The following is a 27,013-nucleotide window of genomic DNA, read 5'->3' on the forward strand; positions in this document are numbered from 1 at the left end:
CTGCAAATATTGTTATTAATCCACAAGCACATGCTTTAATGGAGCATGTCCATGACTTGGAAGGTATCTGTGTAAAATTCTATTAGATTCTTCTCTTTGATATCTGCCTCATCATTACATTGCAGATGAATCACTTTCAATCAAAGGTTGGGGGAAGCTCCTCAATTAGCTTGATATTATTACTTGCAGTTCAAATAACATTAATAGTCATCAAAGTGACCTGAATGCAATATAAGTTTTGCACATAAGCACTGCTTTGTCTTGTACTTTTAGGTTGAATTAAGAAACATTATCAAGTCTGAAGCAAAAAACTAATTCTCAAAGAGATAATAGTGGTTGAGGGCAGTTTTCACTTGGAAAATTTTCAATCTTATTTCAGAGCTAAAACAAAACCAAACCAAACAAAAAACAAACCACAATAAAATTTTATCACTGCTAAGCCCCAGAACTGCTGTGTGGCAGGGCAAGTCAGGATATTCAGTTCTTATTTCTGACAAAAATTCACAGAACTGATGTTGATGAAGTCAATGAGAGTAAAGTTCACTGGCAACACTGCTGGTTCAATAAATTAATGATATACGGCAGACTCAAATACTCTCTCTAAAGCACCTGCTGATGAATAATAACATAACCATAGGCTTTAAACACCTTACGTTGTTGCAAGCTTTGTAAATCTGTCCATCTAAGCCTTCTTCTCCTCCACACATATATTCACCACCATTCATTGTAAAACATCCTAGCAGATTCCACTTCAGTTTGTATGAACTTTGTGTTTTCTCAACTGGCTTGAAAACATTCTTGCCTGTACTTGTTCTCTACAGACTATTCACAGAGACCAATTCTTCAGTCACTTCAAACCTGGCGTTGACTCCAAATAACAACTAGGCAGTATCAGTAATATCTGTCAACTCACCAGGAGCCAAAGAAAACTGCTCAAATAATTTGCATTGCTTTTTGACTACTGATATGGTTCCCAAAGTCCCCAACTCCTCAAGCAATAGTTATTGCTGAAAGCCTAATGGTCCGAAATGAGTTTATTTTCTGGGCACACGTATCTGCTGTAGTTAAACATGATTTAATTAACTCATCATTGGTAAATGGTTTTCTTGCTTGGCTAACACATGAGCCAGTTTGAAACTCACTTTGGTTACAGTGTCATTTGAATCTTTTATTTTTGTGAAGAAATTCTCAGTGATGAGATATCATATTTTAAATCTTCTAATTTTTCTGACCATTGCTTTCCTGTGAGTTGGGGATATTGTTGTGAGTGCTTAGTAGTGGTAATGTACTCTTTAGCACAGCTCTTGTGTCACTACATAATAACCACATAACCTGCCATCTAGTTTTGTAAAACAACCCACATTCCACTGTGTTAAAAAGCACAGCATTCAAAGTCCACTTTTCCTGTTTTGACATGAAGGATAATCACTGGTAATTTTTTAAAAAATGTCACAGTAGAGTTATGTGTGTGGCACTTTAAACACTGTCAAATTATAACGCATCAAAGCTATTTGTAGTGCACTGAGCAGCAATTCAAAGCACTGAGAGCACCACTGCCATCTCTTTTGCAACTTCTCACTTATCTCTGCTGTTGTAGCATAAAAGTACACAGACAACACATAAACAAATGAGCATAGCTGTGTTAAAAGAAATTCTATTCATGGACACTGAAATTTGAATATTTTCTAGTTTTTACATGTCACAATATATTACTATTCTTTTTATTTTTTCAACCATTTAAAAATGAAAATAAACAATGAAAAAAAATTCTACATTCTTCACTCACAGGCTATTAGAAAACAAGCAGTGGGCCACATTTGGCCCATGGGCTGTCGTTAGCTAACCGTTAAATTATGTGTCAATTCTAGGGTCTTAAAATATATTGACTAGGCTCATAGTAAGATAAGATACATTCAAATTGAAAAACCATACTGGAGAAAGTTCATTTTCATTTGTACAGGGAATATTCAACTTATGAACTGCCAAAGTAATGTTTTTATTAAAAAAAATTAATACTTATTTCATAAACGTATGTCCTTATTTGGCACTGGACTGGGGTAGGGAATGTATGCTACAAAAAAAAGTATTATTTATATTGAGTTAGGAAGGGAATTCAGGGCTGAAAAATGCTGTGGAACTTGAAACATTTTAACTTATAATGTACCTGAATCTGTCACCTGATGAGCTCATTTAATTAGAAAAATAATTAGCAAATTATATAACTGGCCTCATTAAAACACTCTCACCCAGCAATTTTATGCTGCGGATATACTCTCACATGTGCAAAAAGCGTATATAGACGGCAGCAAAAATTGTGAACAATCTAAGAGCCCATGATTAGGAGGCTGGCTAATTTAATTACAATATGCTAATACAAGGGAATATTAGGCAGCCCATTAAAAGACTGAAGAAAGAATAGAAAGAACGAAGTAAAGTTGTAGATACTGCAGTTGTGACTTACTTCCATTCCTAAGAATACACTGTAGAGAAACTCTCATACATGTGCCTAAGTGTTCAGGCCAGCAAAAAGATGGAAACACACTTTGTGACCAAACAGGACAGTAATATATTCATCCATGGAGATCTATACAGCAATGAAAATGAATGAGCCATAGATACACACATCCACATGGTTGAATATCACAATGGTGAGAGAAAAAAGCAGAAAATGAATGAGCCATAGATACACACATCCACATGGTTGAATATCACAATGGTGAGAGAAAAAAGCAAACTAGACTACAGAATGTCATCATTCATATCAAATTTCAAAACAAGCAGGGATATATCACACCTATGTAGTAAAAGCATATATGGAAATGGTAACCACAAAATTTAGGATAGTAGCTACCCCTGGGTGGGTGGAAAAGAAGATAATTAGGGAAGAGCAACTGAACTGGCAAGTCTTGAGCTGTGTACACTGATATTCATTACATTATTAGTTGCATCTTTTTGTGCATCTGAAATATTTACAATTTTTAAAAAATGTTCCTCTTCCATATGCATATATGTATTTTGTCCAGTGAAAAAACAAGATGTAGAACAAGGTTGTAGAGTATGTTACCATTTATGTGTGATTGTGTGTTTTCGAAGAATATACTCAAATATTTTTATTTATGAATAGATACTTCTGGAAGAATACAAACCATTATAGCAATTGCCTCTGGGAAGCACCGGGTAGAGGGGGAAAGAAGAGGGAAGGAGACAAGTTTACCCTCTTAAATTTGTATTTGGTACCATGTACATGTATTAACTTTCCAAACAACAAATTTCACTTTTGTCCTTAACCCAATGGTCTGGTAGGTAAGCATTATAAGATAAAAAAGAAGGGGAAAATGAAGGAGGAAATGACTGAAGAGTGACTGGAATCCCCAAACCCTGGCATTAGGAGGGACTTCCAAGGTCATGCCCTCTGTGGACGCCCTTCTGCTACCCAGACGGTGCTCCATTCCTTCTTCCAGTGTTTCTCTGTGAAAGGCTCTTCTTCTGCTATCTCATAATTCTAACCTACCAATAAATCTGGTATTTCTTTCACAGGACTGTCCTTAGTTACCATGCCACACCCATCCAGCCAACCCCACCTTCACGCATCAGGTCTCTACGAGTTGCCAGCTGGTTGTCTACTGTTTCCCACAATGCCTCTGGGCGTAAGTTGCTGCATAGTCTGATCCTATTGAATCCAGGCCCCTTTGTAGCGCCCGTCTGTCTTTGTGGCTTGTCCCACCCAGAGGGCTCTTATTAGCTACCTCTTTCTCTGGTTCTCTCTGTCAAACTTCTCGATGGGCTACAGTTTAGCTTGAATGTAGCAACCAGTCTCCTCCTAACTGTTTACCACCAAAATCTCCATCATATTCCACAGTGCCCTTGGGCTTGAACTTCCCCAAGTTCTGTTTCAAGTAAGGCAGTCCCCTTAGGGTGCGCTACAGAGCTCTCTGATGGCCTGCCTCTCCCCTGGAGAAAATCTCTGCACCACTGCTCAGGACCCCTGGCAGGGACAGCAGCCCACCTCCCTGCTAAGGTGACACCCCTGCTTTACAAGCAGAGCACTGGGTTGTAGCAGTAGCCCTTCGTGTCCTGGCTGACCTCTCCCAGTGTGCGGGGACCAGTGGGCTGGGGGAGGTGGTCAGGGCCAAGGACTCTCACCCTGCCGTGCCTGCAGCAAAGGTTCGCCCGATGAATGGAAGTTAGGTCAAGGAAAGGAGCCTCAGATTTCTAAGCTGCTCATGTCTGGAACAGAGCTTCTACAACAGGGAGCTGGGGAGGTGACAGATGCTAGTGGCCTGCCCTTCCTGGTGAGATACCGCAGCCCTGGAGTGCGGGCTGGTGGGAGGGGGAGTCTGTTTTTGGCTGGACGTGCAGAGTAGAGCTTCCGAGTCACTGAGCTTGGACAGCGTGGGTAATGAGCGTGTCAGGGCTCTAATGCCACAGACTCTTAATGCTGTTACTGAGATTCAGACTTTACGAGTTAATGTTTCTCTATTTGCTGTACTTTTCTAAAAAACTACCTTTCACCAGTTATGGTTGTCTCACTAGAAAAAGGTCTGCAGAGCCCCTCACACGCCATTCAGCTAAAGCATACTTCTTAAGGGAGCAGAATTTTTTATATGAACTTGAAAAAAGTCAGCTGCTTTCGTTTCTGATGCACACTTTTGTTATACAAGGTCCTAGGTCTGATCACCCATTAGTTCTCTTCCAGTTCTAAATATGTATGAGTTGATGTTTTAGATGGTCATTATCTTCAAATTACTGCAATCATATAAATGTCTCTATTTCCTATGCTACTTTCATAACCTAGAACACAACATTCTCAGAAATTTAATAACTCATAGGTAATAGGGTTAATAAATGTCTCGTATACGCAGCTAATCTTATGAACATTTCTAGGGTAGGCTAAAATATAACCCAAATATGAAAATAATTAAACTCATCTATCCACTAAGCTATATAGAAATTAGTCAGGGTGATTGTACAAGCCTTGTAGCAAACACTGAATGACATTCACCAAACGTAAAACTGCTTGAGAGGGTTATAAGAATGCCTCTGTCCTGTATACCTACAATATTAATTGCCCAATAATCTCTTCTGCCTACCACTAGGAGAAGCATTAATTTAAGTAAAAGAAAATATATAATCATCCACTGAGTTGATGTCCATCAAAGGACAGGTCCTACGTTAATCACAGGAGATGCTTGAGCAACAAAGCCCCCTCCCCCTTCCACGGTGAGCGCACAGAACTGAGCTACGAAACGTGATTCCACAGAACAGGTGCAGCATGCGCTGTGGTAAGAAGAGCCAAGGAGAAGGCAGCTAAACTTGTTAATAAAGGATCAGAAAGCATTCATCAGGAGGAGAAACACCAATGCATCGTTTCAGGCAGGGAAAGTGGACAGAGACACGGCTGGGAGCACAGGGCATTAGAGGAATACGTCTTAGGACTGGAGAGATGAAGCATAAGAGGAAAGTAACAAGAAACGAAAGTGGGTGGGAGCTAAGGAATCTGATCACGGAAGGTCATTAAGGTTTTCAGCCAGGTTAATACAGCATTTAGGTTTTGGCAAGGGAGCTACAGAGGCTCGGTGGACTGGCTTGGAAACAGAGGCAGAGTATCGCTGCAGTAGGGTGAATGCACATTCAGACACAAATAGACATTTTATGCTAATGGACAGGGAAGGTGGGTGCGGGGTTTCAGAGTGTCTCCCAAGGTTAGACTCAGGCAGCTAGATGAATCGTGACAGCACAAACCATGGTGACCAATGACGAAATGGCCATATTACAGACGCTCCGGGTAGATGGCTACGTGGCCTCCACGTAGTTTGTCAGTTGGCATCTCAGTACAGATCTAAAGCTCAGGAGGGAGGCGGGGCTAAAGGCTCAGGCTCTGGCATACGGATATTGCTGGGGTCATGAGAGTAGCCAGCTAAGATCATCCAGGACGAGACTGCAGAAGGCAGCTGAAGGCGGATTAGCTACCAGTGACAACAGTGAAGCACCAGATGAAGAGAGAAAGAGGAACCACGAAATGAACCTTTGATCTGAAACCCTAGTTGGGTCAAGATAATAATAAAAGTATGTACTAGAACACAGAGAACAAATAAAAGAGTACACTGGTATTTATAATCCTGAAGCTGCTTGATATCTGAAAAGAACTTAAAATTACTTCAGGACTAAGTCCAATAAAGTAAAGGACATTTTACTAGTTTCAAGTAGGTATTACCTATTCTGAAATAACCATCTTCTAATCGTTTGTCTTTGGTTTCTTTGCTGATTTCCAAACCTTCACTCTAAAATAGAACAAAAACACCTTATAAATAATTACTTCTATTTAAAACAAATCTAGGTTATTAATATATCTTAATAAATATAAAAGTGGCATCTGTGGCACAGCTATCTCTGAAAAGAGAAAATGCCATGTCAGTCTTGAACCTTAAAAGGTTTATCAATCAGTAAAAGTGCTCCATCTCAATCTGTATATAATATACTGTTGGCTAGAAATTTTTAATTTTAATTAATTTCCAGTTTAAATCAATTTAATAGAATGCTGTTTTCTATTAAAAATATACAGAAGTAAAGAACTGTGTGTTAACTTGAAAGAAATTAAGCATTCCTTAGAGACCAATAAATTAACTTTCTACATTATTCAACAGGCATTAAAACTGCATGGTATTTTGGGACTCAAAATACAAACAGCAAGTAAACATTAAAGTAAAATAATGATTCATTTATTTTCCCAGTACAAATGTCCAAGTTACTTTCCAACAGGAAACAAAATAAAGGCTCTTTCTATGAAGGCAAACGGGACAATAAACCAGGTGTTCCATATCGGGACAATAAACCAGGTGTTCCATATTGCCAAAAGAAGTTGGTATTACTCACCACTAAGGTCCTGCCATCATGAGAATTTCTTTCTTAAACAGGAAGAGCCTCAAATCAGGTCTATTAATATTAGTTCTCAAGGAAAATTTCGGGGAAAAAATAGTCATACCTTCAAAGGCAAAACGTCTACAGTTGTGTTGAGCAGAATATCCCCTGGATGTTCCTGGTTGCCACTATGGAACAAATAACTGAAAAGACAAACATAAAAATAAAAATATAGTCAGACTATCCTCGACAAAGGTTCAGAAGGGGGCCTTACCTCAGAATAAGGTCGACGACGCTAAAGTCTGTAGTGACTGCACATCATATGTTCTGAATAGTTGCAGGGAAATTAAAACCTAAGGCGGATGCAACAACTCCTCTATCAGAGGGGCATGTTTGCTGCATAACAATAATGTACTTGACAAAAAAAAAAAAGATGACAGTGTTTTGTTGCTGTTGATGCAGCCATTAAAATGCTTGTGAATCACTTATGACAGAGTATATTGGATAATATACGATATAAAATTACATGTAGACCATGATCTCAAAGTAGAAAGTGCACACAGTTACCAAGAAAAAAAAGTGTCAATATGGTCATAATGGTATCCTTGGGGTTATGATTTTTTCCCTCATTCTTCACACCTTAAAATTCTTGTATAATGAATACATACATATGTTACACAGAGAACTTTTTTTCCTAACACTTCACTTCTGTATTAATAAATACAACTTCTGCTTTTTCCCCTCTCAGCAAATAAGTTATGGTGAAAATCAAATGATCCCTTTTCTCTGTCCTAGGAAGGGTGGGTCTGTGCATGCACTCCAAGAAAATTCATATATACTGTCATTTTAGAAGAATTGTGTTTCGCTAGAAAAGTGCCCTCAGTAGGGGCATTATAAACATCATTTTACAGAGGTTTATTGTAAATATATTTGTTGTTACTAAGTTTGATCTCGAATATATGGGCTCTTTAGCAGATTCTTTGATGGAATTATTTTTATTTCCTAAAAATAAACCCATAAATGTGGTCTGAGGCTATTCTTGTTGAGGTGAAAGAAGAGTGCTATTTCTAATTCTGTGAGGACTCAAGCGTGGTGAACAATACCTCACAGAGCAGAGTTCCACCACACAGTATAAAAATGAACATTAAATAACAACAAAACTGATATTATATACTCATATAAGTACAAAATGTTACTCAAAAGTATGCTACTATGTCTTGCCAGTGATCTTCCCATTGCTTATAACATTTTTACACTTAAATTCCTCTTTAGAATCAGTTTAGAGTAACAAAAGAAAATTAATAGCATTACATGTAGCTATGCATTGTTTTTGACCACCCTAAACAGAATTATTCCAAATTATTTTTGGCAGATTCTAAAAACCAAATGGCCTTCAAAGGAGAACACAACACATCACATTCTGGGGATTACATGGAAGTATGCCACAGACAGTCTGGGGAACATACCCAAAACTGAGGAAAGATTGAAGGAATTGTGACTGTTAAGTAAAAAATGGGGAGAAAAAGTCCCAAATTTTGTAAAGTGAACAGAAATGCTGAAACACATAAAAGGGTTTTAAATTCCTCCATGGTGTACTAAAAGCACTTGCACTTCCAGCACTTGCAAAAGCACTGAATAGGAATAGTCATAGTCTGTCAAATTTATCATTTCAACCAAATTGCTGGGCCATCCACTAGCTCACAGTCAAATCTTAAGGGATATTCTAGGATAAGGACGTGAAAACTAATTTGGGATTCTGAGGGAGAGTTCTACATAAAAGTATTAAAAATCTATACTAAATATACATTCAGAAATACCAATAGAATTTATCAAACATACTAAATGCTGGTATTATATCTGTAAGCAACATACCCATAGTGTTACTGAGTTACACAAAATGTATTTTATAATCCAACATTTACGACTCATTGACTGCTCACATGTGTTATATACACCAAAAATTCCGTCATAAATCACATTGTGAATAAGAGGTCTGAATTGTAAGACCAAATTATATTTCAATAATGACCTACCTTTCCACATTGACTGGCTTGTCAAATTTAAACAGGATGTAGTCTCCAGCTACTGGAGTTATAGCCCAGAAGAAATCCTCCCCCATATAAGTTTTCTCCAGTGTATGTCCTTGGTAGACCTTCAGAGAAGTAGATACCTCTGCAGGGGGGTTTACATGGATTTTAAGAAGTAATGGTTTCATGTAATCTTTATCCTAGGAGGAAAGACATATTAACAACATACGGCTCATTTATACTTAAGCAGAACAAGGATTATACAGTAGATAACAAATTGTCTGTGCATGAGAAAAATAAAATTAAATCACCAACCGTGAGTTTCTGAATTTTTCCTGTTAGTGAAGAATGCAGACCAACATGTTGGAAAAGGGAAGGTCTGAAGCGAATCCGCAGATTTGCTTTCTGTCGATCACAATGTTTCTAAATATTAAACGGGAATGTTAGTGTTACATTATAAAGTGAAATCCTGTCCTCCTCTGAAAGATGAGAAGCCCTTTAGAAGGGTAAATATTGAAAAGAAAATCCAACTTCATCTTATAATTCCAAGTCATGTTTCTTTAGGGTCCTCTTTGAGGCATTAATAGATTTGCTACCTACTTGATAAACAGACACGATGCGGAAATTAAAAATAAGCACTTACAAGGGAAGAGTTAAGGATTTAATTTCAACCACCTTTCAAAATAGGTCAATATAGATTTGACTTTTAATGTTAAAATGCACAAACTCTAGAGGTTTGGTTCAAATACACAAAATACCTTTAATTGGATACTATAATGAAAGAATTTGCAGATAAGAAAAAGCACATTTTGTCGCATGAAAGCAATTTGAAAATGTGAGCCAGCAAGTGGACTACAAGCAAGGAAACAACATCAAAACAGACAAATCCAACTCAGCACAGTTGGGGGACACCTATGTTTCAGCTCTAAGCACCCCATGGCCCAGATTTTCGATTATAACCTGCTCCCGTGTGATCATGGTGTGTGGGACCTACAGCCCTGGCAGGACTCTCATGCATTCATTAGTTCAGTGCTTCAGGACAGCCATGGCTACCTTGTCATGCTTTTAGAAACCCTTTCCATTTTCAATGACTTTTATAAGTTTTGGGCCAAGAACATACTGAAAAAGACAAATGGGGGGCTTCCCTGGTGGCGCAGTGGTTGAGAGTCCGCCTGCCGATGCAGGGGATGCAGGTTTGTGCCCCGGTCTGGGGAGATCCCACATGCCGCGGAGTGGCTGGGCCCGTGAGCCATGGCCGTTGAGCGTGCGCATCCGGAGCCTGTGCTCCGCAACGGGAGAGGCCACAACAGTAAGAGGCCCACATACCGCAAAAAAAAAAAAAAAAAGACAAATGTATAAGACATTTCCACTTTGAAAGACCTCCAATTATTTCCTGGGTGTTAAAATGCCTAATTTTTCTCAAGAGGTTTACTTCATTAGCATTATTGCTAACAGGAGAGCAGAGATGAAACTGTATATTTTATTTACACAAATAAAACACTCAAGTGGAAGGAGAGGGAAGGTAAGGGAAGGAGAGGAAGGGCGAGGAGCGAGGAGAGGGCAGGTGGGATGGTGGAGGCGAGGGAGGAGGAGAAGCAGCAGTGCCTGAGACGGAGCCCGCCACTCAACACACAGGCAAGGAAGGACACATTCATTCGGGCCCGAAGAGTCAAAGCGGGTCCATAAACCTTTGGAAGAATGTGTGAATGCTTTTTTTTTTTTTAAAGTAACATTGGTTTATAACATTATCTAAGTTTCAAATACACAACATTATACTTCTACTTCTGTATACACTACAGTGTTCTCACCACCAAGTCAGTTTCCATCCATCACCATACAGTTGACCCCCTTTACCCGTTTCACCCCTCCACTCAGCCCCTGCCCCGTCCCGTCTGGTAACCACTACCCTGTCCTTGTAACTACGTGTTTGTTTTTGCTCGGTACTACTGGTGGGAATGTAAACTGGTACAGCCACTGTGGAAACCAGTATGGAGATTCCTCAAAAAACCAGGAAGTACCATATGTCCCAGCAATCCCACTTCTGGGTATGTATCCAAAGAACACGAAAACACTAATCAGAAAAGACACATGCACCCCTGTGTTCATCACAACATTATTTACAAGAGCCACGATATGGAAACAACCTAAGTGCCCATCAACGGATGAATGGATAAAGATGTGCTGTGTATACACACACACACACACACACACACACACAGGAATACTACTCAAACATATAAAAGATGAAATCTTTCCATTTGCAACAACATGGATGAACCTTGAGGGTATTATGCTCAGTGAAATAAGTGTGAATGGAAGGGTCTCCTAGACCACTGTCAAAGGGATGTGATCCTGGGGCCAGCAAGTATGTGGTGACAGCTTCTGTGACATCCTAGTGGAAGCAGCTGAAAAATTACAGGCCATAGAAAGAAGGGTGAAAGAATGTATCTTCATGGTTTTAATTTTTACTTTCAGAGATTTTCACCTCACAAGCTCACTTAAGAACCTAACCACCATATGAGATAAAACTGCACAGGACCAATTAAAGGCAAGTGTGTTGTACAAATGTAAAGATGACATGAATTGTTCTGTGTCCTATAATAAAAATTCCTGTAAATCACAAAGAAAATACAGGTAAGGGCTTACATCATAAAAATGAGTTGATCTTATCGATTTATACGTTCAGTCATTGTTGGAAAGCTGGTACTCTGCTATTTCGCTACACACCGTGATTTGCTCTAAGAAAGTGGTTATTTTTAAAAGAGAGAGAAAGCAATAGCTTACGGACACCTGAAGAGGCTGTCCCAAAAACTAACTGGCAGATAGGATGATCAAACTGTTCTAGGGAATATAAAGTCATGAAATCAAATTAAATGTTTATTTGTGAGAATAAGTCAACACTGTAATGACATATGCTTATAATAAAGATTTCCTTGTTATTACATATCAAAGTGACTCATTCATTTTTAAGAATGTGTATTCATATTTTATTTATGCTTATAGCCAATAATTTAAAAATTTTTCCAGAGATACAATTCAAATTAGATAAGAAAAACATATTTACTTTCTTTTTTTTTTTTTTTTTTTTTTTTTTTTGCGGTACGCGGGCCTCTCATTGCTGTGGCCTCTCCCGTTGCGGAGCACAGGCTCCGGACGCGCAGACTCAGCGGCCATGACTCACGGGCCCAGCCGCTCCGCGGCATGTGGGATCTTCCCGGACCGGGGCACGAACCCGTGTCCCCTGCATCGGCAGGCGGACTCTCAACCACTGCGCCACCAGGGAAGCCCAACATATTTACTTTCTACAATAAGATTTCAATGGAGATAACTTAATATTTGAATAGTCCAAGCAAAAGTCATTGTTCACTTACTTACCTGTCACCAACATCCCAAAGGTCAGCATATCACTAGCTTCTTAAAAGTAACACAATACAAAAAGGTACACTTTTGACTTGTCATTGTTTTGGTATAAAATATGACCTCCATTCTATTGCTTATATCCAGGTGTGCTGGGGTCCGATATTGTCCCCAAAGTATTTGAAAAAAGAAAGCTGACAGAGGATGTGAAGAAAACCAAAACAACTCCCCCCCACACACAGGACAGATACGGCCAACAGCAAGGAAACACCAGAGCCTCAAGACACAATAAACATTCATCAGCAATTTAAAGAAAGGTGCGCTTCACTGACTTAAAAGTCCCTCCAGAACAGGAACTTCTTTTTTTTTTTTTTATTAGTTTCTGCTTTATAACAAAGTGAATCAGTCATACATATACATCTGTTCCCACATCCCTTCCCTCATGCATCTCCCTCCCTCCCACCCTCCCCATCCCACCCCTCCAGGTGGTCACAAAGCACCGAGCTGATCTCCCTGTGCTCTGCGGCTGCTTCCCACTATCTATCTACCTTACGTTTGGTAGTGTGTATATGTCCATGCTACCTTTTTAACTGTTCGTTTACAACATCTGATTCCCTAAGAGTCATCACTTTCACTAAAAACATAAAAGAAGCCTCTTCCACTCGCATAAGAAATTAACTTACTGCATCTTTTTCAGGGTTGCAGACTTTCACCCACAGAATATGGTCCAAGAGCCAATCAATGGGTTTCTCTTTATAGAACATAAATATGAATTCCACAATTAGAGTGAGGTCTGGCGCTTGAAACATTTTACCTGAAAAGATATTCCCAATCAGTAACTATAATAAAGAAGCCAAGCATCAAAATAGCTTAAATGAGTGAAATCCGTACAACAAATACACTAAAGCTTGTGCTTTCAACTATAAATCATTGTCAATAATTTCCCCACCTGTCTTATCAAAAACAAACTTGCTTTAGCTAAGTTTAGTTGTCACCTGAGTATAAACAGAAGAAGGTACTGAACTCCTAACTTTCTCCATTACAGAATCTATCATACAACTACCAGCTCAAAGGATTCAAGAAGCAAGCTGGAGATTTTTCCTTCATGTCTTATTAAAATTCTTCCCATAAAAAAGGAACTTAAGAGGTTTAAGTAAAAAAAAAAAATTTAACTAAATCAATAAAAGCAAAAAACAAGGACTCCTGATTTTGTCTTCACTGAAACCTTCACAAATAAAGATGTTTTTTGAGTCTTAAATTAAGTTTTCAGATAAATGATCAACAAGATCAAAGCCCCAGCCTCTAATACTTACAGATTTAAAGCATTAGAAGAAGTGAAATGTTACTCTCTGGGGTGTTTTTTAAGATCTATAAATTTCCTTCAACCTTCAACTTTAAACATATTCTCTTTAGTTGGATACTTTAGGAATGTTAATGAAAAAAAACTTTAAAAATAAGTACCCTTACTAGTCCATGAAAGCAACACATGAATACAAATTAATGACTGAACAAGAACTTCATGTACTATGTCAAATACCAGGAATTCCTATTAGAAAACCACTAGTGCAGGACTCTTCTTAAAAGAAACCCAATCTAGCAAGAGCTCTGGGCTTTAAAACAGGAACTCGAAGTGTCTGAGAAGAAGGAACCAGACGTGCTCCCCAGGACAGTGGCTGGCTCTCTGTGGACATGAAAAGCCAGCAGGGCTGCCTTGCAGAACTCCAGAGTAATTACCATCTTAGAACTCTCCAAATACTATTTTGGGTTGACTTTCAACATTTTATACACAGAAGTTTACCGAAATTAAATTTTCTCAAAAGCAATCCATTTCCAGAGGAAAAAGACAACTTTAAGGTAAAAAAAAAATAGTCTAAGATTCTAAGTCACAGTTCTTTCTGAAAAGTAAATAAATCTAAAACTTTTCTTACCAATGAAGCCCAGCTGGGAGAACTCAAGTATCATCCATTCCTCAGAAGAAAGTTGAAGTGCAAAATTTTTTATGGTGTTAAAGTAGTTCTGTTTGACAATAATATCATCTTCAAGCTAAAGAAAGTTGAACAATCATATTAATAAACCAGAAAGAGAAGGAAGATTTAAAGAGGACATTCTTTACTATGGAAAAACTCAAGCACACTTTTATAATGACAATCAAGGAAACAATGGTCAAAAATGATGAAAATATAAAAAATAAATTTTAGGACTTTCCTAGCATTCCAGTGGTTAAGACTCCACACTCCCAATGCAGGGGGCACGGGTTACATCCCTGGTCAGGGAAGATCCCACATGCCACGTGGTGTGGCCAAAAAATATATAATAATAATAATGATTAAATAAAAAGGAAAAATTATAAAAAATAACTAAAATAAAAATAAATTTTATTAAAAGAAAGCAAGGAAAATAAAATGGCAGATGCACACAGCAAGTCAACAAAACCACTCCCTTACCATGGGAAATAACAAAACCACTCCACTCCTTTGGGTCCTTTTATGGCTCCCAACATGATTTCACATTACCCTGTTTTCTTTTCAAAGGAAAAGAATTTTATAGGCCTTTTAATTTTTTCTTTTTTTTTTTTTGCTTTTTACATAATACATGTAATAAGTCAAAAAAAGAAAAAAGCTAGCAGCTCTCCTTTCTCTGCCCTCCACCCTGCTAGCAGAAGTGACCAATGTTCAAGGGTGGGTAGTGCACCCACTGGACACCTTCAATATGGGCATGCAGCACAGGTAGACCCATACCTACCTTAAGGTTCCTGCCACCTTTATGTTTTTATTAAAAAGGGATCACATTATGAAACTGGCTTTTTTCTCTTAATATATCATGAATATCTTTCCAGGTTAAAAAGTATGTATTTAAAGCATTCTCTCTAGCAGATTCATACTATTCCCTGGGATTGATGGACAAATCATTCACCTGCTCACAGGCAGACACCCAGGTTGTTTCTCATTCTTTGTCAATGCAAACAATGCTTACACTTCATATCAGTGCTATTCATTTCTGCAGGATGGGTTCCTAAAAGTTCTCTTTTTATATTTTAAAAGGTATCTTCAAAATACTTAAGAAGCTGTAGCAACTAAGAGTGCCAGTTAACTGCATGTGCTCTGCCATCACCACGTGTGTTACTGGAATGTTTACCAGTTCAACAGGGAGTCGACAGAGACCAGGGATCATGAGTATCTGCAAAGACTTCCTCCCCAAATCTCCCTTCATAAAATTTTAGTCATAAGATGATTTTTTTACATATATACATTATTTTTAATATTCTTTTCCATGGATGATTTTAACATCATAAGAAAACTCTTTCTTTTCTTAATGACACATTATCATTTCTAGTTATCTGCAAGTAATTTTCACTTATTTTAGTATTTAGATTTGTTCATGTGTTTAAGTCCTATAAGCTTTCTTCCTATCTGTGAAGAAACAGCAGCAATATTTGGAAAGGTACGATTTTGACTCACCCAATATTTACTGAGCTTTGATTATGTTCCAGACACAGTACTAAACCCTGGGAACCCACCAGTGAACAGAAAAGACAAGTTTTACACCCTCAGAGCTTGTAGGGAAGCCAGAGGGAAAACCAGACAAAGCACAAAGCCCCGCTGGCACCTAACCTTGCTTTCCCAAAGAAGAGATGCCCACACTCACAGGCAAACATTGGTTGTGGACGCCTAAAGGAAAGATGACCCCCAATACCAGTTACTTCCAAGTTTTTCCAATAAGTAGGTTAAAAAACAAGCTTGGAATAGAGACGCAGACATAGGGAACACACGTGTGGACACGTGGGGGGAAGCGGGGGGGGATGAATTGAGAGATTGGGATTGACATATACACCATGTGTAAAACAGATAGCTAGTGGGAACTTGCTGTATAGCACAGGGAGCTCAGCTCGGTGCTCTGTGGTGACCTGGATGGGTGGGATGGGGGAGTGTGGGAGGGAATCCAAGAGGGAGGGAATATATGTACACATATAGTTGATTCACTTCGTTGTATAGCAGAAATTAACACAACATTGTAAAGCAACTATACCCCAATTTAAAAAACAAAAACAAGCTTGGGACTGATTTAAATATACAGAAGTGTAGGTGAAATAATTAAATGCCTACTTAAAATTTAGTACACTAAATTTGGTTACCACCAAAAATTTACATTTTTTATATTAAATTAGAAAAATTGCTTTGTCCCACTCTCACACCTCATCAAACAACTTCACTTTTTAAAAAACTTTTAAAGATAACTGTAGATTCATATGCAGCTATAAAAAATAATAGAGACCCAACATACCCCCAATATATATCCTCCAATATAATTACAGCACAATATCATTACCAGGAAACTGACTCTGATACAATTCAACCACATTATTCAAATTTCACCAGTTTTACATGCACTCAGTTGTGTGTAGTTGTGTGTCTGTGTGTTTAGCTCCATGCAATCTTAACACGTGTACGTGTGCAGGAGCACCAGTAGAGCTAGGACACAGATCAGTTCCGTCACAGGGACTCTCATGCTACCCTTTACATCCTCAGCCACCTCCCTCCTCTCCCTCCTTTCTAGCCTCTGGTAACCAAGAGTGTTCTCCATCTCCATAATTTTGTCATTTCAAGAATGCTATATAGGGACCTCCCTGGTGGCGCAGTGGTTAGGAATCTGCCTGCCAATGCAGGGGACACAGGTTCGATCCATGGTCCGGGAACATCCCATATGCCGCGGAGCAACTAAGCTTGTGCACCACAACTACTGAGCCCACGCGCTCTAGAGCCCACAAGCCACAACTACTGAAGCCCGCAGGCCTAGAGCCCACGAGCCACAACTACTGAAGCCCGCACACCTAGAGCCTGTGCTCCGCAACAAGAGAAGCCACCGCAATGAGAAGCCTACACACCGCAATGAAGAGTAGCCCCCACTCGCCGCAACTAGAGAAAGCCCAAACGCAGCAATGAAGACCCAATGCAGCCAAAAATAAAATTAATTAATTAGTTAATTAATTTAATTTAAAAAAGAATGCTATATAAAGACTGGCTTTTTAAACTGAGCATAATTCCCCTGAGATCTAAGATGTCGTGTATCATAGTTCATGTCTTTTCATTATTTGGTACTCCACGGTACGAATGCACCACAGTTTAACCAGTCACCTGCTGAAGAATATATGGGTTGTTTCCAGGGTTTGCTATTATGAATGAAGCTGCTATGAACCTGCACGTACAGGTCTTTTAGTAAACATATGTGCTTCTCTGACATCAATGTTTTATCATGGCAAGAGTCACTTTTTGAAAAATCTAACATATATCCCATTAGTAGTCGCTAGTTTATAGAGAGAAGTAAAAATACAAGTTGTAAAATATTGCTTTTGAAGTATGCGACTGTAGTATCTGAAAGAGGTGGAATATTATATTTACTTTTTTGCTCCAATTTTTTAAATGTACAAGGAGAAGCCAAAAACTAATGGTGGTTACCCATGGGAGAGGGAGAAAACACGGGGATAAAAAGGAGACTTCTGTAAATATATCTTATTTTATATAACTTTTGATTTGGGAATGTTGTGTTTTTTACAACTAAAAAGGAAAAAACATCCTAAAAACTGAATATAAATGGAAACAAATGAACCTAGTTTCATATCAGGTTGTCAGTGTGGTCACACAGTATGAAGAATTTTGTCGAGTGACTGTCAAACACGGAATTTTGACTATATATCCATATCAGGATATACTCTTAGGGAGGAAAAAAGGACGAAAAAATTTTAATTGCATTTAGTAGTCTAATGGTTAGCAGTGATACTGGTATTGTTATTTTGAAACCATTCTAGGTATACTATAGAATAAAAGAATTATGTTATTTAATTTTTACTAAAACCAAGACTTTCAATGTAAGAGAAAAGAAATATATGTAAAATTCAAAAAAGTTAAATAAAACTACTATAATCTTACACTTGAATTGGGACTATCAATATAAATGCAATTTTTTTCCTTCTGAGAAATAAAATGTTCTTTTCCTTATTGAAACACCTAGAAGCGGGCTTCCCTGGTGGCGCAGTGGTTGAGAGTCCGCCTGCTGATGCAGGGGACACGGGTTCGTGCCCCAGTCTGGGAGGATCCCACATGACACGGAGCGGCTGGGCCCGTGAGCCATGGCCGCTGAGCCTGCACGTCCGGAGCCTGTGCTCCGCAACGGGAGAGGCCACAACAGTGAGAGGCCCGCGTACCGCAAAACAAAAAACAAAAAACAAAAAACACCTAGAAGCAAAGACACAACAGCAATAAGCATCTCAAGCACAGAGACTGTGGTCCTGAAAACCATATACCTCTGAAAAGAACAGGGCTCCCTAGAGAAATGGCTGGTTCTAGATCTGAGATAGGAAATGTTCAGGATGTGCCAGTCAGCAAGGAAATGATCAAAGATTACTGGACTTACATGAAAAGAATACAAGAGCCAATTTGAAGAGATTCCCACTGGCTTATGATGGGCCAATACAAGCATCAATATGAATAATGCTTGCAAAGATTGAGGCAAACCATATCTCTTTTTAAAAATCCATGAGTTCATAACAACACTCTAAAAATGGTCACCACTGGAGATTGCTATGGTATTAACTATAAAAATTAACTAAGAGAAAGAATCAAGCATTTATTCTTCCCTTCCTTTGTGAACTATTTTTCAAGATAACCGAATGGTTAAGGGAGAGTCCCTTATAGAAGAACTCTACTTATAAGAACATTACAGTCCTTAGAATTAGAAAATTACCAGTTGGCAACCTCTAATGAAATAAGCGATCTGGGGGAAAATAATCAGTGGAAACTGAAACCATAGGAGGAATGGCTGCTGGGAGCTGTTTAATAAAGGAGAGATGAGACTGACAACTCTACACCCAGTGATTAAATCTCAGCATCACTAAAAGTGGGACAACCTGACAACAAAGTGCATCACTATGTTATAAAGGAAGAACTATGCAGTACCACCTATGAAGTGGCTGCATCATCATACGGTTTTCTAGAAGACTGTCTCCAAGTCCAAGTCATTTGTGATATAGCACTTTATGGAGCCGGGTGTGCTGCTGTAATGGGAAACTTCATTACAAACCACAAGCAAAACACTGGGGCAGCTGACATTTTCTTTTCCCTTTAGATGTACATCTGTGATGACCACAGAGTAACTGCTGTCTCTACTGGCTTTTTTTTTTTTTTGGCCGCACTGCTTGGCTTGAGGGATCTTAGTTCCCCGACCAGGGATTGAACCTGCACCCTCAGCAGTGAAAGCATGAACTCCTAACCACTGGACCGCCAGGGAATTCCCTCTATTGCCTTTTTTAAAGTACTCTTTAAAAGTCTTGGGTAGAGGACTTCCCTGGTAGCACAGTGGTTAAGAATCCGCCTGCCAATGCAGGGGACACGGGTTCGAGCCCTGGTCCGGGAAGATTCCACATGCTGCAGAGCAACTAAGCCCACATGCCACAACTACTGAGCCTGTGCTCTACAGCCCGAGAGCCACAACTACTGAGCCCTCATGCCACAACTACTGAAGCCTGCGCACCTAGAGCCCGTGCTCCGTGACAAGAGAAGCCACCGCAATGAGAAGCCTGTGCACTGCAATGAAGAGTAGCCCCTGCTCGCCGCAACTAGAGAAAGCCCACACGCAGCAACAAAGACCCTACACAGCCAAAATAAATAAATAAATAAATAAATAAAATAAATTAAAAAAAAAAAAGTCTTGGGTAGGTTACACCCCCAACATATGCAATCTTGAAGTCATATCCCTGGGATAATTATGAAGTCTGGATTACAATACTTTACATCATAATGAACTCACTGAGAGAATTCTATACATTATGTAAAGACCTGAAGGTAAAGCAACTCCCTCCTTTCTAAGGCATAATTTTTGGGCAAATAGGGTAATTTTAAGAATGTTCAGTGGGGGCTTCCCTGGTGGCACAGTGGTTGAAAGTCTGCCTGCCAATGGAGGGGACACAGGTTCGTGCCCCGGTCCAGGAGGATCCCACATGCCGCGAAGGGGCTGGTCCCGTGAGCCATGGCCGCGGGGCCTGCGCGTCCGGAGCCTGTGCTCTGCAACGGGAGAGGCCACAAAAGTGAGAGGCCCGTGTACCGCAAAAAAAAAAAAAAAAAAAGAATGTTCAGTGGATCCATATGTGAAAGACCTGAAAAGCTGGTAGCAATCTTAGTGACCAACAACAAGATCAACGTGATAGCTGAATAATGGTACTTCAAGAAGCAATTAAAAACTATACCAATCTATAATTACTGGCATAATAAAGGTGTCTACAGTATGTTAAATGACAGCAAAACAGGTTTTAAGACTACGTACAGTACACTCTTGTTATAAAAAGGGTTGTATTAAATGAGTTAATATGTGAAAAACATAAATTTTAAAGAACAATGCCTGACACATGGTAAGCATGCAATAAATGTTAGTTCATAGCAGCTGTTATTGTTATAATACATCATATATTGACCCTGCTTAGGGGACGTTTTCCTTACCATCCTCTTTCTTAACCCCCATCCTTTTCTCAATTTTTAAATATTAACTTTTCCTACACTCCCCCCAAAAGCTTTAAGGTTCCATTAATTCTTCCCTTGGAGGAAAACTGGAAAAAAATTTTAAAAGTGATATAGCTACACTTTTAAATTCTCTCTATAAAGTTCTTGACCATAATGTAAATATTTATATATTGGCCCTAGAACAAAGAGCAAGGTTCAACAACCATAATATTTGGTATACATTAAAATAAAATGCTGGGTTTCCCTGGTGGCGCAGTGGTTGAGAGTCCGCCTGCCAATTCAGGGGACGCGGGTTCGTGCCCCGGTCTGGGAGGGTCCCGCGTGCCGCGGGGCGGCTGGGCCCGTGAGCCATGGCCTCTGGGCCTCCGCGTGCGGAGCCTGTGCTCCGCGGCGGGAGAGGCCGCAGCAGTGAGAGGCCCGCGTACCGCAAAAAACCCCCCCCCAAAAAAAAACAAAATAAAATAAAATGCTGTGCAATTATTACCTTAAAACTAAAATCAGACTTCTCTAATGTATTTAGAGGAAAGGTACTCCCTATATCTAGGACATTGTGTTTTTTTATATGCACAGCTGTTGCATCCTGTTATAGACAATGTTGTACTCTATCATCATTTCCATTTTCCATCCTGTGAACCAACGAAGGGTTCACGCACACTTGAATGCAGCTGGCCCGAGGTACAGTGTCAAAGGAGACAAAGTCTGCCCTCAGGAAGTCCACCTTCCCATGTGATGCCAGCCTCTTTTCTTCCTTCTTTCCCTCCCCAGCCCCTGCCAACAGCTGCTTCATCATGTCCTTCCTGTTCAGGGCCCAGGGCTGCTTCTTGCCACTCTCATCCAAACATCCACCCAGGAGAGGATCTAATAAACTTTTTATACTGGAAAAAAAATAATTGACAGGCTTTGGGTGCCATATACCTCTCAGGGGTATTTGCATTTTGAACAAGGGGTAAAGACGTTTGGTTAAAGAAGTGAAATTCCAGTGGTGAAATTTAAGTTTAAGTATTAAATGGAGAATGAGGTTTGAAAGAAATAAGAGCTTCCTAGAATCATTTAAGTTGTTGCCTACCTGGCTAACTTAAAACCCTTACCATGATGGACTTACTCTTTTAGCCATGCTGCTAAAAGTTGCACCATTAGAACTAAATGTCAGCTTTATTATCTTCAGTACAAATGAAAATGTATTGAAATGCACAAAACAACTATTTACCATAAGACCACCAAAATAATTATGAACTAAACCAGCGAGTGGAACTGCAGAGCCCATGTTCTCAGTGATGTGACCAACCCTTCTGCTCTGGCATACTGTTATGATCTTATATATTTTAGAGGGTTTATGCTTTCAAAACTTCGTTTTAATGAAAATATACCCTTCATATTACTTTTTCTTTAAAAGTGTGAAAAAAAAACCAAATACACACTTACCTGGATGTAATATGTGCCCTTTTCCTGAGCATACATCATTAGAAAACAATAATCGAGGTTTTGCTTTGTTCTCCATCTGAAATAAAAATTTTCAAAAAAGTTAGGGACTTCCCTGGTGGCACAGTGGTGAAGAATCCACCTGCCAACGCAGGGGACACAGGTTTTATCCCTGGCCCGGGAAGATCCCATATGCAGCTGAGCAACTAAGTCCGTGTGCCACAACTACTGAGCCTGCGCTCTAGAGCCCGAGAGCCACAACTACTGAGCCTGCGTGCCATAACTACTGAGGCCCACACGCCTAGAGCCCAAGCTCCGCAACAAGAGAAGCCAGTGCAATGAGAAGATCGCGCACCACAACGAAGAGTAGCCCCCGCTCGCCACAACTAGAGAAAGTCTGTGTGCAGCAACGAAGACCCAATGCAGCCAAAAAAAAATAAAAATAAGTTAGGAATCAGACTCAAAGTTAGCAAAATAAGGTTAGATGTATACTATTTTATAATATGTAAAATATTTTATAATATATACATATATGCAATATATACATCACATATTGTATATACAATATTATATATATACACAATGTATATTTATGTATTAGAAAGATAGGTAGGTAGATAAATAGATGGATGGATATCACACATACAGGATATGTCCACTTAGGAGAGAGTGAATGAGAATTCACTCTTCTCTAACGAAGGCTTTATCTAAATATATTCTCAAAAACACTAATCCTCAAGGTGTCCTGAGGAAAAAAGGAATCTAATGTCAAGTAAGTTTGGGAAGGACACATATTCCTCTTCTAGAGACGTATTAGTATATTAGAGGCATTTAAACATTCAGCAGGAAATACATTTGTTGAAAAAAAGTTTTTAATCCAATATTTTCCAAATTTTCTTGACCACAGCCCCCTTTTCCAGTAATATCTTAATGTCTCTAGGAACCAGTGCTTCACATACAGGTAAAAATGCTTTAAAAACCCAAAACATCATATTAAAATTTACAATATTAGGTCCTTTTGGTGAATTCTTGGCAGTCTACAGAAACACACTGACCAATGTTAAAAAGAGAAGTGGTTTTTCTAAAAGCCAGTTTTAAAAAAAAGCACACAATAAAAGCTTTGAACCACTAAGTAAACTTCTCCAGAAAATACCTTACCAACTGATATGAATTTAATGAGTCTATCCATAGTTTTTTTCAAACAAATTCAATCCTAAATTTTTAAAATAACATTATATTTATTGAGAGATAATTAACCAATTATAGGGACATATCTGTTTTTGTGACAAATTAACAACTCAAGAAATACAATAAATCTCTTCCCAACACAGTGTTTTTGTCCTTTTTTCTGGTTATAGGCAACCCCAAAATAATGCCAATATCTCTTAGCTTACTTTGTCTTTAATAACAACACAAGGAAAGTTTCTCTTTCAATTTTAGAGATTCAGAGATAAATAAATTCAATTGACTAATGATTTTATTGCAATACAATTCTGCACAAGAGTATTATTGTTTTTATCACTTTTATTGGATCTGTTCTCATTTATGTTACACACAGACATGAGATTTCTATCTGGACTAACTTTTGAGTTATACTGAATATACTCTTAAGAAAAGTTATAACGACACAGAGCAGCACGGTTATAAAATTCATTAGGTTTACCAAATTCAATCTCTCATCAGAAACTCCACAGAATTTCCAATAAAATAATCAAAAAGTCATTAGCTCTCAACTAATTAGCTCAACCCTAAAATGAGTTAAGCTTCGATAAACAAGGATGACATTTATTACCTATTATACTCACAAGGGTGCACAGGCTTACCTTATTCTTTCTTTAGAATCTCCAAATGTCTCCTTTAAGTTTGTCAAGTCAGGATAATAGCTTTCAGGAGGTGATATTATTTCAACCAAGCCAGAACTGATTTCTTTAGAAAATCTATCATGAGAAAGGTTGGCTGAGTTATTTAAGTTCTGTGGGATTTTATATCTTAATGATCAACTTACATGTATAACATAAAAATACATTTTAAAAAGATCTCTGGTTTTAGCATATTGATAGACAAAGGTAGAGCCACATTATCTTAAACAAGGAGCTTTGCTTCTCTTTTGTCTTTCCCTTTAAAGTAAAAGATATGTCTTTTGGGGGCAACAAGAGATACATTTCAATGAAGAAACCCATATCAGGACTAATTTCATGATACTGCTCTTAAAACTACAAAGACAATATTATAAAAACTAATGGTATCTGCAACTTACTAAGCTGTCCATCTGTTACCTGCTATGTGCCCCACTCAAAATAAACTGTTAATAAACCTTTGCAGATTTTTAGACATAGTTTAGCACTGAGGTTTGAAACTGCTACCTGACTAGCTGCCCTGACAGCAGAAATTTTTTTTTCTTGCTAAACAGAGGGTGAAAAATTTAAGTGATCTCATATGACTCTCTATTCACTGTCTTCAAGATTAAAAATTGTCGTTTGATAGTGTTACATATATATGACATTCAAGTCTTTTCCAAAATGAAATACACCAATGTATCCCATCAGATAACTTGATATACATACACATACTTTATGATAATATAAAAGACCAATGATAGGTGGTCCAGTGAACACTGAACTCCACAGAAAAAATGAACTGTAAAAGAAGGTGTTTTCTTTTAGCAAAAAGCCAAGAGATAATAGTAAATAGAATATTTTCATTTCCATAATTAAGAAGAACTTACTCTTTCTCCAGGTTGGCTACAACACCATTTACATAATCAATATCTGTCTGGGAGAGAAAAAAACAATTATACAAACATTCATGTTTTTATTTTTTTATTTTTTTTTATTTTTTATTTTTTTTTTGCGGTGCGTGGGCCTCTCACTGTTGTGGCCTCTCCCATTGCGGAGCACAGGCTCCGGACGCGCAGGCTCAGCGGTCATGGCTCACGGGCCCAGCCGCTCCGCGGCATGTGGGGTCTTCCCGGACCGGGGCACGAACCCGCGTCCCCTGCATCGGCAGGCGGACTCTCAACCACTGCGCCACCAGGGAAGCCCTATGTTTTTATATTTTTACCTTTATATTTTATTTAACTTTTAATTCTGAACTCAAAATTAATGATTAAAACATTCACTGAAAACATGAAATTTTCAGACAACTTATGGGATTTGCACTTCTGTATTCTACTGTATTGCACTGCTATATATCGCTGAGTACTAACCCATACAATAAGCAGATTCTTAAGTTTTTATTGTTTTCAATTGTCTACGTTCAATTCAGTAGAAAAAAGTGAGCACAGAAACTATTTCTACTTCTTCTGCAATATCCAAACTGTAAGGAGTGAATAAATAACAGATGCAGAACGCTATAGGGAAAGATTTTTCCACTTGGAATCATAAAACCCAGGTTCCAGATTTGCCTCTCTAGCTACTGGCCTGTATAATCTAAAGAAAGTCAAGCTCTGAGCCTCAGTTTCCTATCCTATTTAAAGAAAAAGGGGGGGGGGGCGGTTGGGAGGAAATAATACCTCAGACACTATGACATTACATGATAAAGCTATGTAATAAAAAGCAGTGTTATTCTGTATTATTATTTTATTATTAAGCTGATAATGAGAACCCAAGTCAAAAGTACTTTAATCAGTCAGAAAAAAAACATTTATCAAACCTGTAAACTTCTAAATTATACATACAAGTGGAGAGCCAATACTCCCGACCAATTTTAACTACAGTGACAACTTAAAATACTCAACTGTTAGAAGGAATCAATGATATCCCTAGTACAATCTATGTTATAAAGACGGCCAAAACACTTAATACTTGAGGAAGATGAGCTTTATCTTTTTGGTTTGTTTTAACACTGGAAATTACGAAACTACTGAATTATAAAAAGTTGTTTTAGAGGAGGCTTTTTGGAAAAGTAGTTTAACTTTAATTTCTGTTAATTAAAAGTAATTTCTATTTTTATTGTTAAAGATGTAGGAGTGAGACAACTTATTAAGACCATATCCATCAAACTCTTAAAGAACTATGGAAACACAACTAGCACACAGCTCAAAACCCTCCGTCCTTCCCCTACGTAAACCCAAGCACATCCTACCATTCATCAGGCTATGATTTTAGAGAACATAATCAAGTCTGGTTTATATAACCTTTAATGAGTTTAGTAATACGTGAAATTCAATTTGATAAGCGTTTATTGAGAGCCAGTGATTTGCCTAGCCAAGGAAACAGGAATACAGTTGAACAAGTCCAGCTCCCCGTCCAGTAAGCTATCCAAGAGGGCGGCTAAGAAGAATAAGCTTATGTGAACATAGATCTATTATGTAATGTATAATAAAATTTATGAAATGCAAGTGATCCATATCTAAAACTACACATAATCCTTATGTTGCATGTTAACTGACGCAACTAGCAAAAGATTCACTTAAGCGACGGTAACTGGTGTCACCATTATATACCAGAAGTGACCCTACCTGGTATCAGCCAAGGGAGTGGTTGTGGGGCTCTTCTGAAGAAAGTAAACATGTAACTAACTGGCCTAGAAACACACAGCCAGGCCAGTCTTTGTCCCCATTCAGGCCGCTCCTTTCCTCTCCCCAACTCTTAAATGTTGCCCATGAGACAGGAAGTCTCTGAGATGTTGGGGGCTTCACTGCTTTAAATTAAAAGAATGCTTTTTCCTGAAATCTTTTTTAAAGGCCTGTGGAGACTTCTTAAAAGGTACTATTTTTGTTTTTACTTCCATTTCTCTAGGAGGTGGGTCAAAAAGGATCTTGCCGTGATTTATGTCCTAGAGTGTTCTGCCTATGTTTTCCTCTAAGAGTTTGACAGTGTCTGGCCTTATATTTAGGTCTTTAAT

The 27,013-nt window shown here is 38.5% G+C and overlaps 1 protein-coding gene across 2 annotated transcripts in view; it reads right to left on the minus strand.

Annotated features, from left to right (window-relative positions):
• Window positions 1-27,013, minus strand: part of MGAT4A (alpha-1,3-mannosyl-glycoprotein 4-beta-N-acetylglucosaminyltransferase A) — a 113,052-nt gene that overhangs the window by 1,696 nt on the left and 84,343 nt on the right. For both annotated transcript variants that reach the window (XM_081254365.1, XM_081254366.1), the window contains 9 exons: window positions 24,894-24,940; window positions 23,992-24,105; window positions 22,172-22,247; window positions 14,171-14,285; window positions 12,926-13,056; window positions 9,201-9,308; window positions 8,892-9,085; window positions 6,983-7,061; window positions 6,215-6,281 (listed from right to left, as the gene is read on the minus strand). In XM_081254365.1, coding sequence (XP_081110491.1) covers window positions 6,215-6,281; window positions 6,983-7,061; window positions 8,892-9,085; window positions 9,201-9,308; window positions 12,926-13,056; window positions 14,171-14,285; window positions 22,172-22,247; window positions 23,992-24,105; window positions 24,894-24,940 — 931 coding nt within the window. The remainder of the gene's footprint in view (window positions 1-6,214; window positions 6,282-6,982; window positions 7,062-8,891; window positions 9,086-9,200; window positions 9,309-12,925; window positions 13,057-14,170; window positions 14,286-22,171; window positions 22,248-23,991; window positions 24,106-24,893; window positions 24,941-27,013) is intronic.

Source organism: Mesoplodon bidens, assembly GCF_964165515.1.
Source record: "Mesoplodon bidens genome assembly, chromosome: 14".
Taxonomy (NCBI): domain Eukaryota; kingdom Metazoa; phylum Chordata; class Mammalia; order Artiodactyla; family Ziphiidae; genus Mesoplodon; species Mesoplodon bidens.